The 17,654-nt window shown below is 34.6% G+C and overlaps 2 protein-coding genes across 2 annotated transcripts in view; both read right to left on the reverse strand.

The window, feature by feature from the left end:
- LOC117692664 (uncharacterized) overlaps window positions 1-17,654 on the reverse strand; it is a 356,019-nt gene that overhangs the window by 13,996 nt on the left and 324,369 nt on the right. The window lies entirely within an intron of this gene.
- LOC117692669 (uncharacterized) lies at window positions 992-7,200 on the reverse strand. The gene is made up of 6 exons (XM_066077669.1): window positions 6,729-7,200; window positions 6,320-6,347; window positions 4,837-6,145; window positions 2,771-2,892; window positions 2,480-2,685; window positions 992-2,307 (listed from the first exon to the last, which is right to left on the reverse strand). Exons 1-3 carry the CDS (start codon window positions 7,019-7,021, stop codon window positions 4,952-4,954), a joined length of 1,515 nt encoding a protein of 504 aa, XP_065933741.1. The 5' UTR covers window positions 7,022-7,200; the 3' UTR covers window positions 992-2,307; window positions 2,480-2,685; window positions 2,771-2,892; window positions 4,837-4,951.

Genomic DNA, 17,654 nt, shown 5'->3' on the forward strand with positions numbered 1-17,654 from the left:
ATTCTGAAGTGGAGGACAGTTTAGACTTTATATTCAGTGGTCTGAAAAATAAAGGTAAAGACTTCCCAAAGCATCTAATTTTTTGCAACACAATTAAAGAATGTTCCATTGTTTACTGTGCCCTGGTTCAAGAATTTGGATCGACAACTTTATTAGTTAATATGTATCACAGTAAAACTCCTGACGATGTGAAGAAATTCATCCGAAAAGACATGGAAGCAGAAAATGGAAGCATTCGCGTCTTAGTAAGCACAAGTTCTGCAGGAATGGGTGTAAATTTTAAAGATTTACAGAACATTGTACATTTTAGCCCTCCGCGGGACATGGACACATTTATTCAACAAATGGGACGGGCTGGAAGAGACGGGAAGTTTTCTCAAGAACTTATCTTATATAAAAGTCATAAAAATCAAATGAAAAATCTTGATCATGAAATGATGAAGCTTATTACCACCGATTTAGATTGTCGAAGAGAAATAATTGCAGAATGTTATTTGACAAAAAAAACCCTAGAAACTGTAACTGATCATAATTGCTGTGATATTTGTGAAACCAAATGCAAATGCAATGATATTGAATGTCCTCGCATACATCCAGCATTTTCCACTATGGACGTTTCAGTGACTCAGGAGCCAACAAGGACCAGAAATGTTTCTGTTGAGGACGAAGAACTTTTGAAACATAAGCTAAAATTACTTAAGGAATCACAAGACCAAAATTCGTCATCTTTCATAACAGACTTTGAGAGAATTTCTTTATCAGCTATAGAAAACATCATCAATAATGCAAGCACATTATTCACCGTTGATGACATTTTGCACTATGTTTGGTCATATAGCATGGCAAAATATGTTCATGAAATTATTTGTGATGTTTTTGATGACATGATTATGATAGAAGACTGAAGCTCAGATTCAGATTAAATTTGTTTAATGAACGATTTTTTATTGTTTATTTTACTCCTAAATGAAATAAAATTGGTAAGGCCACCTTAAAAAATACTGATTTTTTGTTCTCCAAAAACAGTGTCCAAAGTTTAAGTCTGTGGGTAAGCTTTTAAAATAAATTTGATGGTAAATTTGACAGTGAGACTGTAAATCAAAAATCAAATTTGGTTATTTTGTCAGCTTTGAGATGGCAAACATACAATTCTTAAGGTGACCTAAAATTTAAGTTAAAGCAAACTATCAGAAAACCAGTATCTGATTTCTTGAGTGACTGTTTATTAAGTCCTACAGCTGATGTTAAACAGTATCAATTAAATTTGCAACTTTACTAAAGACATTTTTCCAATCAATTATAAACATGCATAATATGAATTTAAAAAATACAGTTTTGCTTGTTTTTACTATTATTTAGAGAAGAATTTCATGCAGACTTGCAAAAATAAATTGATTACGTATTGCAAATATATAATTAGAGTTATCATACTGTTTCATCTTACAGTTTTTATTTCTCAAAATATTTCACTCGATGCTCGAATCTTTTGCTTTGTAATCCATGAATGTAATTTGGGAAGGTTTATTCTTTCGTATACATCTTTAAAATTGTCAAAAGAACCATATGTTCTGCCTGCTTCAGAATGGAAAACACGAGCTTCAAGGAGTTCATTCATTATAAGGTACACATTATTGGAACTATCTGTTTTGGTTCGAGTTTTTCCAGCTTTTAAACTTGCTGCATTTTCTTCAAGATTTTCTTTCATCTCCATTTGCAGATGAGCAGAGAGACCTCCTTTCTTGGCACTCAAATATGTGAAGTTCCCTCCCTGTTTCTTGATGATTTTTTTCACTAGCTGTACATGCAATTCCACCAAATTATCATTGGGAATATTTTTTTCAGAAACTCCATTTGTACTTGCTGTGCAGTTCCAGAGATATTCTTCAGCCTCTTTAGGAGTCAAGATTGCAGTAACATATGCTTGAAACCTCCATAGCCACATCTTGTACTTGGTCTGACCCCTAACTGAAGCACACAACATTTCGAATTTGGAGTTCCTTAGTATTCTGTCTCCATCTCCCATTCGAAATGCATTATATGTGTCTCTTAACAGTAAGGCATTTTTCATGAAAGATGCCCTGTACAATGCTATCAGATCTGTTTTGCTTTGTGACTGTTCTTGCTCCGGGACATCAAATATCCAGTTATGCTTCTTGATCAAATGTCTTTTAAAAAACCCAAGTGTTTTGTACTCCTTTAGGCAAGTACATGTGTACTTCTTAGTTAATGGGTCATGCATCTCTTGTATTAAAGCTGAATTTTGGTCTAACTCCATTGCTTCTTCACTTATTTGCTGTGGATTTTTGTCTGAAAGATAATATTGAAATATTATTTTAAGCTAAACTGGAAAATAACAAATTACTGCTTTCGACTTAAACATGGCTTAGGAAAATTTAAAATACACTATTTAAATGAAAGTATAAGAAAACACGTCAATGAATACAAACTAACAAAATCTTACGAGGAAAAATAAATTTACCTTTAACCGGCGTAACATGACGATCCAAGATTTCTTGTGCTAATGATGATAACCAGTCATATTGTTCATCATGGCTTGCTATCTCTAAAAACTGAGACGGTTTGAACTCCTTTGGTTGTTCATCCAGTTCTGTTATGCCCATTACATTCATGGCAGCAGCCAGTACAAATGCATCAAGGCAATCCTCTACAAAAGCAAAATGCTGCCTACAAATATAGAAAATTGAAATTGTACAGGTAAGAAAAAAAAAATCAAAATACGTTGAGTTTTTATACATATTTTACTATTTACCGAAATGCTCCAGTTACACCATCAGGTCCTGTCACATCAACTCTATGTACAATGTTGCGCAACTGAAAGAGTGTTCCTTGATCTGCAGCAGACTCTGTTTTGTAGAATTCTTGATAGATAAACTAAAATTTATCAAAATATTATAAATTCATTAAAACACAATCTTATACATGTATTAACTAATGTTAGCCAAACTTCAATTCATTTAAATTGATTAGAAAATAATATTTGATTTTGCAATGAATTTGTAGATAAATGAAACATGCTAAATGTATAAAAAGCATTGATAACTACTACTAGATAACCAAATCTACTATTATTTGATATCAGAAAAATCGTTGCAAATAACACAGTACTAGTCATGTAAAAATGAAACATGCTAAATGTATAAAAAGCATTGATAACTACTACTTTAAAAATAATGCCGAAAATCTTTCTAAATCTGGAGGACGAGCTCTTGGTTCCTTAATATCCAAAATCCACAGCTTGAAGGACATTGGGTTCACTACGTTTGAAAAATTATTTTATAGCTGTGTCGCCCCGGTAATAGATTACTGCAGCGGAGTATGGGGATACCAAAACTTCCATTCACTGGACCAAGTGCAGGACCGAGCAGCAAGATATTTCCTGGGAACACATCGTTTAGCACCATTACTAGCCGTACGAGGAGAAACCGGATGGGCCCCTGCTAGCTCCAGACACAAATCTAATATGGTCCGCCTTTGGAACAAATTTCAGACAATGGACAACAACAGGACGGCAAAACAAGTTTTCATCTGGGATCAATGCCTTAACAACGAAAGGGGATGGAACTGCCAACTAAAAGCTGTGCTAAATTCCGTGAACATGTCAAATATCTATACTAACGCAATATGCTGTGACGTCCAACTTTTTATCCAAAACCAACACTCGACATCAGAAAACATTTGGTTCGCAAATCTTCAAAACTCTCCCAAACTCAGAACTTACCGTCTCCTAAAGCAAAACTTCTCAACAGAAAATTATCTTCTCATGAACATTCCAAAAAATCAAAGATCTGCCCTAGCTCAGCTCCGATGTGGAATTCTCCCTTTACGTGTTGAAACTGGACGCTTTCGAAATGAACCTTTAACTGACAGACTCTGTGTTTTTTGTAATTTAAATGAAATTGAAAATGAAATTCACTTCATCCTAAAATGTACATTATATAATGATTTACGAAATTTACTTATTAGAAATACCACTGGCTCAACAAATTATGAAGAATTTGAATTATTCAGAACTTTAGTATGTACTTATCCCCGGCAATGCTCTCAATTTATTATTAATGCTCTAAAACTAAGACAATCAAAATTTTCACGTTGACTTTTAAATATGTAATTTATATAACCAGTGACATATAGGTCCGATGGGCCGGGTGCTATTATCTTGTATTATTGTTTCACTGTATTATTGTAACATGCAAAATGCACATGTCACTATAATAAATGATTTACTTACTTACTTACTTACTTACTACTAGAAAACCTAATCTACTGTTATTTGATATCAGAAAAATCGTTGCAAATAACACAGTCATGTAGTCGCAATTGTTGGATTGGCTAGGATGATTTCTTATGGTAGGTATCCCCCCCCCCCCACAACCTTCTCCATCAAGAATAAAACAATCAAGGTTCCACAAAGTAGTTTTTTTTATAAAGATAGTTTTTTAATTTTTTAATGGTAACACCCCCCCCCCTTTGAACAACAATGCTACATGCCTGTGATATTTTCAAACATAAACAATGCATTAAATGTCTTGTATGTTTATTTTTTAACAAGCTGTTTATTTCTTAATCATATGCATGTAGTTGTGTAATAAAAAAAAAATTAATAAATTAAAACCAAATAAAATCATACACGTTTCTTGATCTCTGAGCATATTATGTTTAGATACTTCTAAAAATTTAAGACAACATTTAGTCAAACTTTTTTTTAAATATTTTTTTTTCAGTAATAAACTAATCAGATACAGTCCAGAAACAGAATTCTATTTGGTCTTAAAATATTTTAAAACAAAATGTATTTCTAAAAATCATGAAACTAACTTGTGTAAATATCCAACAATGCAACAAACTGATAAATCATCAGGAACTTCAAATGCAAAGGTTGAACTTTCCAACGGGAATGACAACCAACAAAGAACTTGGGTGGAACCATCAGCTAACAGGAAAGCATCAACAATACCAGAAGGAAATTCATCATTCTGTGTAAACCCTCAGGCCTATGTACAACCCCAGAGAGTCTGAAGTGATCACTCTGTCCATTTAACATGGCCAATTGAGCGGAGTACGCCCTCTCATTGGTCAGCACATCTCCTCCAAAAACTATTTTCTGAATAACAGAGGGTGGGTTGTCATCAGTGTGCGGAATGTAGTTTTCGTGGATATGCTGCAGAATTGATATCATCTCCTCCATTTTGTTTTCACTTTTATTTAGTAAATCTAAAATGCAAAATTGTGATTTTTGGGAGAGTTCTTTCACATAACGGTGATCTATGAAGTTTGGTACACTTTTCTGGAATGGTTTAAGGCACTTGATATGTTTTACGAGAACTTTCACAATATGAAATCGAAAAGAAGCATCAAGATTCTTGCAATCATTGCTGCTTGGCAGGAATATATGATTTGGAACGCTTGATATCTCTGCCAAAGGTTTGTCATTTGGTAGTGAGGATATGACTCTCCTCTGTACAGCAAGATTGAGAAACCAATGTATGCTCTGTCGCTGTTTTTCCTTCGTCATATGGGAGGGGTGCTTCATTAGATCAATATTGTCCCCAATGATTTCAAATGAAGGCAGTTCTTTTTCAACTTTATCACGGTTTTTTTGGACGTAAAGGGAACCAATGTGTTTGCTTCTTTCTGATGATGACTGAACTGTATCACTGATGGGAGATAGACTAGAAAATACATTAACTGACACTTCTGGAAAAACCAAACTTCCCAATTTGGTTTGAAATTTCTTCTCCGGGAGAACCAGATCTGATGTTTGAAAGCATGTACCAGACTGCATCGTTGATAATGATTCCTTCACATCTGTCAACAGCTTGCAATTACTGGTACTGTATGATGTACAAGTGTCAGTGGTGAATTTCATCTCAAAGTACATTTTAGCTGATTGGTCAGATGATTGCTGCAGAGGGTGATAATCTTTGCTGTCAGTGATGTCAGGAGTATTTAAAACTGCAATCACAGCTTTTGTCCTTTTGATTAGGTACATGTCCTTTTCCTGCTGTACTTTTTTCAAAAGTGTTGATTCGATCAATTTCTGTTGAGAATTTAGTATGGCCTTCCTTTTCTTCTGAATTGCATCAGATCCAACACAAACACCCAGGCGAGAGAGCAGCTGCAGAGCCTGAAAGAAATACCCAATTTAAAGATGATGTCCCTTCATAACAATATTTTTGTCAACACATATATATAATACCAGTATAACAATTTAAGTTACCAATTTATAGAATTAAATCACATCAGGATCGGAATACTAATAATAATTAATATAAATGAAATCCCGATCTACCACACATACATGTGCTGTGAATGTGCATGTATTATGCCTGAATGAGTTACCTATGGTTATGAGTAGCATGTTGATATAAATAAATTGCATGTAAATATAAAAAGAGATTCTCATATATCTTATCATGAAACTTGTGGAATGTCAACAACATTAGTCACACATAAAGTTGATAAACTTTGCTCCGCACATCCCTTGTTTACAGGTCCTAAATGTACAGAGTAATACCGAGTTTGTGTTATTAAAAGCGTTGATCAAACCTGCAGATATCATGAGATATGCTAAGTACTGTAGTTTTAGGAGGAAACTTGAGATGACAGCCCTTGCAACTTGAATTTTCTCGTAGAACTTCAGACATATACACATACATATGTACTTCTTTCATTCGCCAATATTACAACATGACTTAATCATTACTTACCTAAACACATTTTGATAAGGCTTTAATAAGCTTCTCAATTCTTGTAAAATGCCCCGTCTTTCCACTGTCAGTTGATCTAATTTGTGGTGTAGGTCGAAGTCGATTTTCGCCAGCTTGTTCAGTCGATTAAAACACTTCATGCATACATAATGGGAGCTATCTTTCGGCGGCTCATATCCGAGGACTTCTACTAGTTGTGTCTGAGGGTGAAATGTTACCGCACCAATTGTTCTCCTTTGCTTTTTTGGTAAAAGTGAGGAACATATCTCACATGTGGCCTCGGAGGCCGCCATTCGTTTACGATCCGAATTTTCTATGGTATTTTGACCATTTTAAAAGTTCAAGGTCGTTAACTGTAAACAGCTTTTTCATTGGTTCCACGACCGACTGCAACTCTCCAATGAAAATTGACCGGCAATTTACAATGCATATCGGCCATGGGTTTATGAGAAGCGTAGTGTATCGGAAACCCTTGGCTAGCGAAGATGCACCAAAATGAATATGTGCGAACTAATAGGCTAACTAATTGCGCGTCATTTGATTAACCTATCAGTTTGGCCATGGGGTCTAGGAAAAGATAAAAACATGAGAGGTTGCGAATAGGGAAAGAAACTTAAGCTTTCTGATTTTAAGGTTGATAATCACCAAGCTTGATTTTTTGCAATTTTTAAGAGAGTTTCTTTAAAAAGTTTTAATTCAATTTGTACATTCTGCCGAAGACTAGTACACAGAATTTTGTTGTATATTAATAAAACGACTTTTCCAGTCAGCGAGTAACGTTTGGGTATGCTGCTTATGCATAAAGAAGTAAATGAAAGAATCAAGATAAATATCATAGAACAGGATGGTAATAGACATTTCCCCGCTGCTTTCCCGTTGAAAGCTAAAATGATTGCAATTCGATCATGAAACAGGGTTATATACTTTAGGGTATAATTTTATTACAGAATAATACACCTGTGCCGCCAGATATGAAGAAAAAAGTGTCCTTGTGTTTCTAAGGCGTTATTGTTTTCATGCTGAATAATTATAAATGAATATGTTCTGTAGATATAATTGAAATGGTATTTCATATCGACAGTGCTCAAAAGATTACTCTCGACCCACGACGCGTAATACACGACGATGTAAAAAAAAACCCGGATAGCAAAAGATCATCATATCTAATTAAAATTAGAACTTCCATCCGCTCCCCAGTTTTCGATATCGAAAACCGGGGAGCGGATGGAAGTTCTAATTTTAATTAGATTGAAAGATCACCTGACTTAGCTGAATGACTATGATGACCTACAATGTAGATTCAACTGGTTACACAGACGTATAAGCTATTTTGAATTGTAAAAGTTGTTATTTAAAATCGCGACTGTTAAAGGCGCACGAAATCTTATGCAACAGTAACCGAGTACCTGTCCAACTCGCTCATCCTGTCTTTTTGACTAACGGATTGTAACGCAACATTCTTTAGTCGTGTAAAACAAAATTCTATTTAGAAGGAAAAGTTAGAAAATATTGAATCTTTGTCTTTGCTTTCCGGTAATGTTACTATATAAACATAGACTTGCAGGTCTCTATTTTGTTTTAATGTTTTTATATTTCTTGCAAATTTCTCTGTGTTCATATATGATAATTCCTGCTCTCAGAGAGAATTGGCATCAATTAACAGTAAACGTACCGTATTAAAAATAGCACCAAATATTAAATACAGCGACTTGAGCAAGTCTACGTTAAATGCAGCAAGTAGTGAACAAACAAAATGAAAAAATAATCAGATTTATTCATTATTGTTGTGAACTCATGTTTGGCTGACATTGCTAAACGAAGGGTTTGTGATAGAAACAAAATTGATAGCGCGTTGATATCTACAAGCCACCTAATTTAAGAATACATATCTCCAGGCGATTGAACCTATCATTACCATGATAATACTCATTACTAATGCGCACGCTTTGTCAGTTAGTTTTGCACTAGCATCATAGAAATAAAAAAAAATCTTTATCAAAATTAAGGAAATTTAAAAAGCAGTGTAACAAATGTTAAATAGGTCATGACGATTCCTATTTCCCCCTTGGTACCCCTCTTTGGAATGCATTCTCGCTCTTATTCGAATATCGAGCAGCTGTGCATAGTACTATTTAATATAATGTGAATCGAAGCATACAGAAAATAATTGGTAAACAAGGGCCTCGATCTTTACTTCCTTCGTTGCACTGGCAAAGCCTGATCATGATATGCGCGATATACGCATATTCGTACGTACGATAGAGACCGAGGACCAGTCTACTCGACTCTAAATATGTTTTACTTCATAATATCCATTTCCCATGCATCATATTCAAAATAACGAATGATATTCTTATCAGATAATGATTACCTTAAATCTTCTTCGGGAAGAATGAAACATGAATTAAAGATTATTCCTGCTGGGGGGTCACATACATGATTTGTAGTGGCGGATCCAGCAATCTATATTCGTCTAACTCAAGCCACGATGCATTTTAAAATTTCATAACATAATAATTTCAGAAGGAATTTATTTGAATCGGACGCTTCGATCTGAGAATCATAAAAACAATCTGAGCACCACTGAGTCGGACATTATACGTTTAGAAAACTAACAACCGAAACACTATTCAACCACCATAATTACTAATACTGAATATGATATTATGAAAGCATGCTTAGAGTATCGATCAGGTTCTATAGTAAAAAAAAAAATTAAAAACTCTTTGGGCACAAAATGGGGGATCGGGTGTGATGCCCTGGCCTTCGCCTAATCTGCAGATGGAGAGCAAAATTGCAATTAATTTTCACTGAATCTAGATGATAACCTTTACATTTTATTGCACATGGGAGCTACTACAGTAGCATTTTGTAGATTTACAAATAATTAAAACTAAAATTGTTCTCTCTAACTTTAGTTTTTGATGAACACGAGTGGCCGATGGGAATGCAAAAATAATGAAATTTTCATTAATATCCATTGATGTAATAACTAGATAATCAGAAAAAAGGTTAGAACAGCAAGTTAAAGAGTTTCAACAAAATGTCTTAAAGATTGGAAAAACCAAAGAGGCATTTATTTTGAGAAATTTGCAAGTGAAAGACATGGATTGCATAAATTTGCAGAGAATACGTTTTTCGTATCTTATATACCACTTATGTTTAACAGTGTCACATATGTGACATATTTTAACCTTTAAAGCCTTGAATTGCTCACTCCCTTTATCTCTTCTCATATAGCAATATTATATGATTACCATATAAGTAATAAATTATCCTACAAACGATCATATTGTTACAGGGCCATCCCCTTGGGTTAATTATCTTTAATAAGTGTCGGATGAAAAATGTGGTATGAAAGGTTTGATAAGGTTGCAGGTGCCTACGCAGGCGTTGTAGCCCTGTTTCCCAAGAGTATCATTTTAGCTCGTTAGGCAAGTGAGAGAGAGCGAACATGAGTCTATAATTTCTGAGTTAATATTTGTAGTTGTCATTTGTTTATTGTGCATGATAAAGTTCTGAGAGATGAAAGTGAGCAGTTGATTGAGTTATGGGTGAGTCTGAGGAGTGAGAGATAATTGGTATGGCCATACCCAGGGAACACGTGGGAGACAGGATAGAAGGAGTTTGGATGTTAAAGAGTGAGGACGCACTTGTGATATAACCTGTGTTTCTTATATATTGTGTAATTCGTGTTCGTTGTAAATATGTAAATAAACTTGTAAATATAAACAATAGTTATCAATCAGTGCCGGTGACAGAGAGGACCCCCGTCACAATATGTTTAATTCTGATATAAGCCCTTATTATAAATTTAGCATATTGGAATTTTATGATTCTTTTATTGAAACCTAAAATATGATTCTGATATGAAGCCCTTTTTTATCATCTCATATTAGCACAATTATAGCAGAATTGTATAAGTTTGATATGTGGCAAAATCATCTGTGTAAAAGCACTGCTCTTGTGATTTACAAATTGTGTAATGTTCAGATAAATTGTCCTCACGTCACTTAATAATCTTTACAAAATCATTCAAACTTGTTAAATGGTAGTGATAAAGTTTCTGACAGAACCAAACAAAAGAATTGGTGCTACTTATATTTTAGATTTCAAATGTTTATACATGCAGAACACTGGCGTCGGAAGCAAATTGAATGTGGGGGGGGGGGGGGCTAGACTAATCCTCAGAAATATTGAGAAAAAAGTAATTTCCAAAATCATGGAAATCCTAATCCGGGGGGGGTGGGGGGGGGGGGGGCTGAACCCTCTATCATGCTATGTTTCTAATGGTTAGGTATAACTTTGCAAAAAAAAGTGGGGGGAGAGTCCCTAAGACGAATGGTAGGAAAATTAAAGAACCATCATTATTCAAACTGAGAAGTGAAAATAAATGCTCCTTTAGCATTATGACATGAAAATATATATTTTCATTCACTTTCTTTTCCCCTATTCAATTGCATTGATTGATTTGAGTGATATTTATGCATAACACAGAAGACCCAGTCACCAAATCTGGTGCGTATGAATACATTCAGTATTTCTCAAAGAACATGACTCGCTCTCCTCGCGACTTCAGACCGAATTACGACCCGGTGTTATACTTACGCTGATTATATTTCATTGTTCTGAATATTTTCTAACAGTTAAATGACTTCAGTTGATTATCTTTTAGTATACCAAAAATAAATTCATCAAATTACAGAACACAATTTTATTGTGTTAAATGATTTAAAACGCTGTGGACTATTTTTGTCAGCATAATTCGACTGTTCCAGTTGCTCTTCCGTTAATTGCGCATTACTCGTTGAAAAAGGCAGAAATTTTTAAAAATAAACTATATTTGCGGAAAGGAAAAAAATGTTAAAAAACGTAAATATAAGTATTGAATCATTATTCAATTTGTATGCACACACCGTTGCAGTTATGAGACCACATCTTTAAAAAAAAGAATGATTCAATGCTTAAGTATAACAGCGTAAAAGTTAAACCAAGAGCACAAAAAGTTTAACGTCAATATCAATTTGACAAAGTAAATTTGATAGCATTCTGATTTGATTGTCATATGAAGTAATTATCATGTACCGTAAATCAAATTATATCAGAATCATATGATATGGAACATATCATTCTTATTGTTCTTTTGTGATTTAAATAGTATTCTGACACGAAAAGCATCTCACAGGAGCAATTCATATGTGGCAAAAATGCCCATTTGGTTGTTCACTTCTAGTAAGAATACAAGTAAACAATTTACATTAAGCCCCTTTCACAAGTGGCACACGAGCACTTTACAACACTTTGCGATCGGATTTTTTTTTTTTTTAGATTCGAACGAGCTCTCTCATACGTTGCACGAGCTCTTGCATACGTTGCCGGACTCTCGCATTCTTTGCATGCATTTTAGTGCTCAAGTCTCCTCAAAATAGTGGACATGTACACTATTCAGACGCGACCGAATGCGATCCAAATCATCGCAGTGCAACGCACGAACATTAGTACGAACGTTTTACAACTTTTGTGTACTCGCAAGAGTGATGCACGATTATTAAAGGTCGAAAGATGAATCGCTGCGGTATATGCGTGTGTTTTGCGACCACGAGACTGTTGCTCAACATGTCTCATGTAATCTTGCAACGTTTTACTACCATTGCACGACTAATCAGCCTCAATATGCCATGCTTTGCCACTATAGTCTGTCCCAAGATATTTTTGCCGCATATTTTCTTAAATTATTCAATTTTTATAAATACCTCTTGGTTCAGACGATGTTCATTCAATAGTATGAAAAAACCCCAAGATTTCCCCTTTAAAACGCCCCCTCTAGCTTGTCGGGTATCAGTACACGGCTAAAAATAAAAAGTCTACGAGGTTTTTCTATTGCCAAGGAGAAGAAGACGCCCGGATGATAACGTTGAAAAATTGCGCGAGGGGTCCCGAGTACTTCCGAATGGAGAAAAGATGTCAACATTCCCAATTATAAATCTCCGTAGGAAATCTGTTTTCGTTCCTGTGAATTTTTACGAGGGAAAAATGATAATGTGTGAATGAAATTATCTTGGGAATTTTCCCCTTCATCGATTTTTATTGCACTTCAGTCACAGGTATGTGTATTTTTTATTAAAAATCGTTCAAATATGCAGCATAAATATCTTGGGACAGACTATAGTACATGTAGTATATATACCCTGTTTAAGCATCTCTGTTTCAGACCACAATTGACAATATACATTTATTGCATGATGGTGAGGATATATGAAGATTTATTTCTCCAAGAAGAATCATATTTGTTTTTCTGGGGGAATAAATCTTCATTTTCCCTAAACATTAATGCAATAAACGTTTTATTATACCAAAATAACATATGATTATACAAACAACGTTGATTTCTAAAAATAGTTTGGCTTTTCAAAGGTAATAACGTCGTGATTTATTGATTTCCTATGTTACTGTCTCGCTTTTCTTTTAGAATTACGAATCATAGATAGTTAAGTTGGTTTTGTGATATAAAGATAATCATAGTGATTAATTAAATATTTTTGATTTAATCATATTTGTATACATCGTATGCTCATATCGGCTTTTTCATTCCTATGAAATCGCCCTGTCACGTGTCTTTCTAGACCAATCAGATATAAAAGACACAGGATGAATGACCATCTTTAAGTCCTCCTTAAAGATAGCTTAAAGGTGTTTAAAGGTAGCTTAAAGACGATCTTTAAGCTACCTTTAAGCTACCTTTAAGCTATAAGTATTGCTTAAAGGTGGCTTAAAGAAAGCGTAAAGATGGCTTAAAGGCAGCTTAAAGACTATCTTTAAGCCACCTTTAAGCCACCTTTAAGGACAACTTATAGGTCCTTAATGTCCAAACTTCTTTAAGCCACCTTTAAGCCACCTTTAAGCTACCTTTAAGCCACCTTTAAGCCATTAAAAAATTTTTTATTCAATACTGTGCTTAATTTCCAACAAAATGTATTAATTTTATGAAAGAAAAGGTATTAAAACGGTTTTTGTTATAGAAAGAAAAATGAAAAAAAAACACAAAAAAACCCGGCCACGGCGAGAATTGAACCCGGGACCCTTAGTTTACTAGCTTCACCACACTTCCTCTGCGCCACGGCAACTTACATATATATGAGTGTTTTTATATCCTATATATCAGTGGATATTGAATCACTGTATTGAATGTGTTTACTTGAAAAGATTTTGACAAACCATTCAGTTTGTAACAATCAATTATATCTAATTTATAAATTACATGCATGGATGTATTTAGAATGAAATACGGAACTTGGTCTTCAGTGAACAAAAATATATTATACCTAAATGGAAACCGTTAGGTTCACTATAGTAGGCTTTCTTAGTTAATAAATTTAAACCGAGTAGATATACGTTCATCTAATTTATAGCTATAAAAATGTAAGAAAGAAAATGAAATCATTTCTTTTATTAAATGCATTGATACTATTAGGGTATTTGTTCAATTTCCCGCAATTTCCCGGTTTTCATGATCGCGGCGCCGTTCCAATATGTTTAAAAATTTACATGTAATTGTATGTACATGTACATGATTTTTAAACTATCAATTCTATAACAAACAAAATTACCAATTACCGGTGATGTATTTACTGCATGTGGCAATTGCAAATGACTTGTACATACAATTGTATGATGTGCCAGGCCGGGTATATTTGACATATTTACCCTTATACATATATTTAAATAATCAACCCCTATTTATGATCACCGGTACATTAATTAATTAGCCTCAAGATTTTACTCTTACATACATGTATCGTTAATTTGTAGACGTAACATCTTTGAAACCCAGAGCTAGGAAATAATACTTTGAAAATGAATTACAAATGTAAATTAACTTTTATTCACTAGACTTATCGTATATTCGTACATACTAAGATTCAACGCCTTTAGAAACCCTGACGTGCACCTGGGCACACGACACACCTGTTGTGTATATCTTGTATATTCTGTGTTAGTTCCAGGGGTTTTCTTAAGTTGGACAAACAATAGACTTTAATTAGATATACACAAACATGCACCTGGGCACACGACACAACTGCTGTGTATATCTTGTATATTCTGTGTTAGTTCCAGGGGTTTTCTTAAGTTGAACAAACAATAGACTCTAATTAGATATACACAAACGAACAAAACTATGTCTAGACAAACAAAGCAGTAATATCCTGCCCGATATAACAAAGGCAGTTGAGAGTCTTTTCATCTTTAACATGTATCTAGCAGATCTAGAGTTAGAAATAATGAAAATTGAAAAAAAATACAAACCTTAAACCGATTAACAAATTAAATCATGCATTTTTGGTTAATTATCTTTATTTTGTTTAATAACCGGATGAACTGAGAGAGAGAGAGAGAGAGAGAGAGAGAGAGAGAGAGAGAGAGAGAGAGATTTTTTCACCGATTAATTTATAATAGGAAACAAACATACTTTATTTAGTTTTATGCACATATTAAGATACAGAGACTGCGCTCATACCTACAATAATTTTGAAACCCCCCAAAAATTATAAAGAATTTTATAACGGCAATCTGTGTCCATCAGAGCGGTGCTGATGATAGCGATCTGTGTTTAATGGAGCGACGATTAAAACCGCCTTGAACACCCCCCCCCCTTCCTTGGAAATTATATTATCACTCGGATGACCCCCTCCCATCTCTATAAACGAGCTTTTGCATTTAAGATATGTTTTTATTGTTCAGCTTGATCAATATTGACTTAAAGGCCACTTAAAGACAGTGTAAAGGCAGTGTAAAGATAGCGTAAATGCCACTTAAAGATGCTTAAAGGTAGCTTAAAGGTGGCTTAAAGGTAGCTTAAAGAAGTTTGGACATTAAGGACCTATAAGCACTTGCTTAAAGGTGACTTAAAGGCGGCTTAAAGGTTGTATAGCCTTTAAGCTCCTTTAAGTCACCTTTAAGCCACCTTTAAGGACTTGCTTAAAGATGGTTTTTCGCCCTGTGAGAATTCTCTTATTGAGGTATAATACTAAATGCTGCAGCATCTCTCTTTCTTTTTTGGCGACGTTCTTTCGCTTTGAACTATGTCTACTGAAGAGCGTCGGGAATGGGCGGCATAGGCGTCGGAAGCAAATTGAAAGTGGGGGGGGGGGGGGGCTAGACTAATCCTCAGATATATTGAGAAAAAAGTAATTCCCAAAATCATGGAAATCCTAATCCGTGGGGGGGGGGGGGGGGGGGGGGGAGGGGGGGGGGGACGTAGTAAACCTATACTTCCAAAAAAAAAAATATTACTTCCCCAATTTTTTTTCTCCAAAATCATGAAATTCCTAATCCGTGGGGGGGGGGGGGTTAGTATGTTTCTGAATCTAACCTCTCAATCTTTCAAGGTAAATTTTAGGAACCAATAATCTTTCCTGCGAGAAAAAGTGGGGGGGCTGAACCCTCTATCATGCTATGTTTCTAATGGCTAGGTATAACTTTGCAAAAAAAGTGGGGGGCTAAGCCCCCCCTAGCCCCCCCCGGTTCCGACGCCTAGGGTCAGAATAACCCTTGGTTCCAGCAAAGATCAATAACAAAGAGTAAACTTTAAACTTAATTTATTTACAGTAATTTATATATAAATACACTTACTCTAAGAATCCTAACTAAAGAGTGTTCATTACAATCTGCCGAATGGATCAAATCACAATGTCCCTGTAAGTAGAAAACTGTTCGGAGTTTAATGTCTTTGAACAAAAGTCCAATGAGAATTTATTCCTATGAGCACTGTTTTAAAAAGGTTATTTATACTAAAATATAAATGTAGCAAATTCTAGAAATTATATATACAAGAAGTTACATGAATTACCTGGACACTCCAGAATATTCTAGAAAGAATAACTGACCACTCAAGAATATTCTATTATACAAACCTACTATATATAACAGTACTATGGAACGCATGATTAGCTTTAAGCCCCTTTTACAATTGACGCACGAGCAGAAGCAACAAAATATTCGTACGACCGAATAAAATAGATATGGTTCGTAAACTGTTGCCAAAATATCCACATATGAAATAGAAGTCATACGAAACTCGCACAATTCAAAGCGACTATTGTGATATATAAACGCATTGAATATTGCGATGTAGCTCTCGTCCGATCATGCGTTCATCGTATGAATGCTAAAAAAAAATCAGAGGGGTTATATATACCGCCCGTTTCCGACGCTCTTCAGTGAAAATAGTTGACTGCAAGAGAAGATACCACCAAGATGGCAAAACCAGAGAATTACCTGAGTAATGTACATATTTAAGCATTAAATTGCTTATTTGGTGATTTATTCGCGATATGAAGGTAGCGACATTGCAGAAAAAATACATAATCCGCGTAACATAATCTACAATGATCGCTACCTTCATAACCCCCATGAATCGTCAAAGAAAGTATGTTAGTGTTTACATTTACATCTTCCTTTAACAAATTTATGAATTGATGTAAACAGTAAGTAAAAGTAACTAAAGTAGTGTTAAGTTACATCAGTACGTTAGATGAGAGAAATAGGCAAGTCGTTTCATATGGAAAATATGAGTCTGACATCTCATGAATATTTTGTGCAGTCTTGATTTTTCGTCAGTTCATAATGAAGATTTCGACCAATTGAAAAACTGGTTAGTATTAGATTGGGAAGATTTCAGTCCTGTCCGTTTCAATAGAGCTACGAAGCACAATCATTTTTCTGAAGAAATAGAGAAGAAATTACTCCTTCATTGGAACTACTAATACGATTGGAAAACTACATGTCAGTGCTTCCTGTGCACGTTTAGGCAAAACATAAAATAAGCATTATCAATTATTTCTCTACATCATTAAATTTGCTCTTACGAGTTTATTTTCAAAGCAATATTTGGTATGTGATATTCTATTTTAAAATTCCCGTTTCATT

This window comes from Magallana gigas, chromosome 3 (assembly GCF_963853765.1).
Source record: "Magallana gigas chromosome 3, xbMagGiga1.1, whole genome shotgun sequence".
Taxonomy (NCBI): domain Eukaryota; kingdom Metazoa; phylum Mollusca; class Bivalvia; order Ostreida; family Ostreidae; genus Magallana; species Magallana gigas.

Excerpts from the sequence above, each read along its gene's own strand:
- LOC117692669 (XM_066077669.1), bottom strand. The coding sequence starts at position 7,021 with ATGGCGGCCTCCGAGGCCACATGTGAGATATGTTCCTCACTTTTACCA. Across the intron at positions 6,348-6,728 it reads CCTTATCAAAATGTGTTTAG|GCATAATACATGCACATTCA; the intron begins GTAAGTAATGAT and ends TAACTCATTCAG. Across the intron at positions 6,146-6,319 it reads CATGCACATTCACAGCACAT|GCTCTGCAGCTGCTCTCTCG; the intron begins GTATGTGTGGTA and ends TATTTCTTTCAG.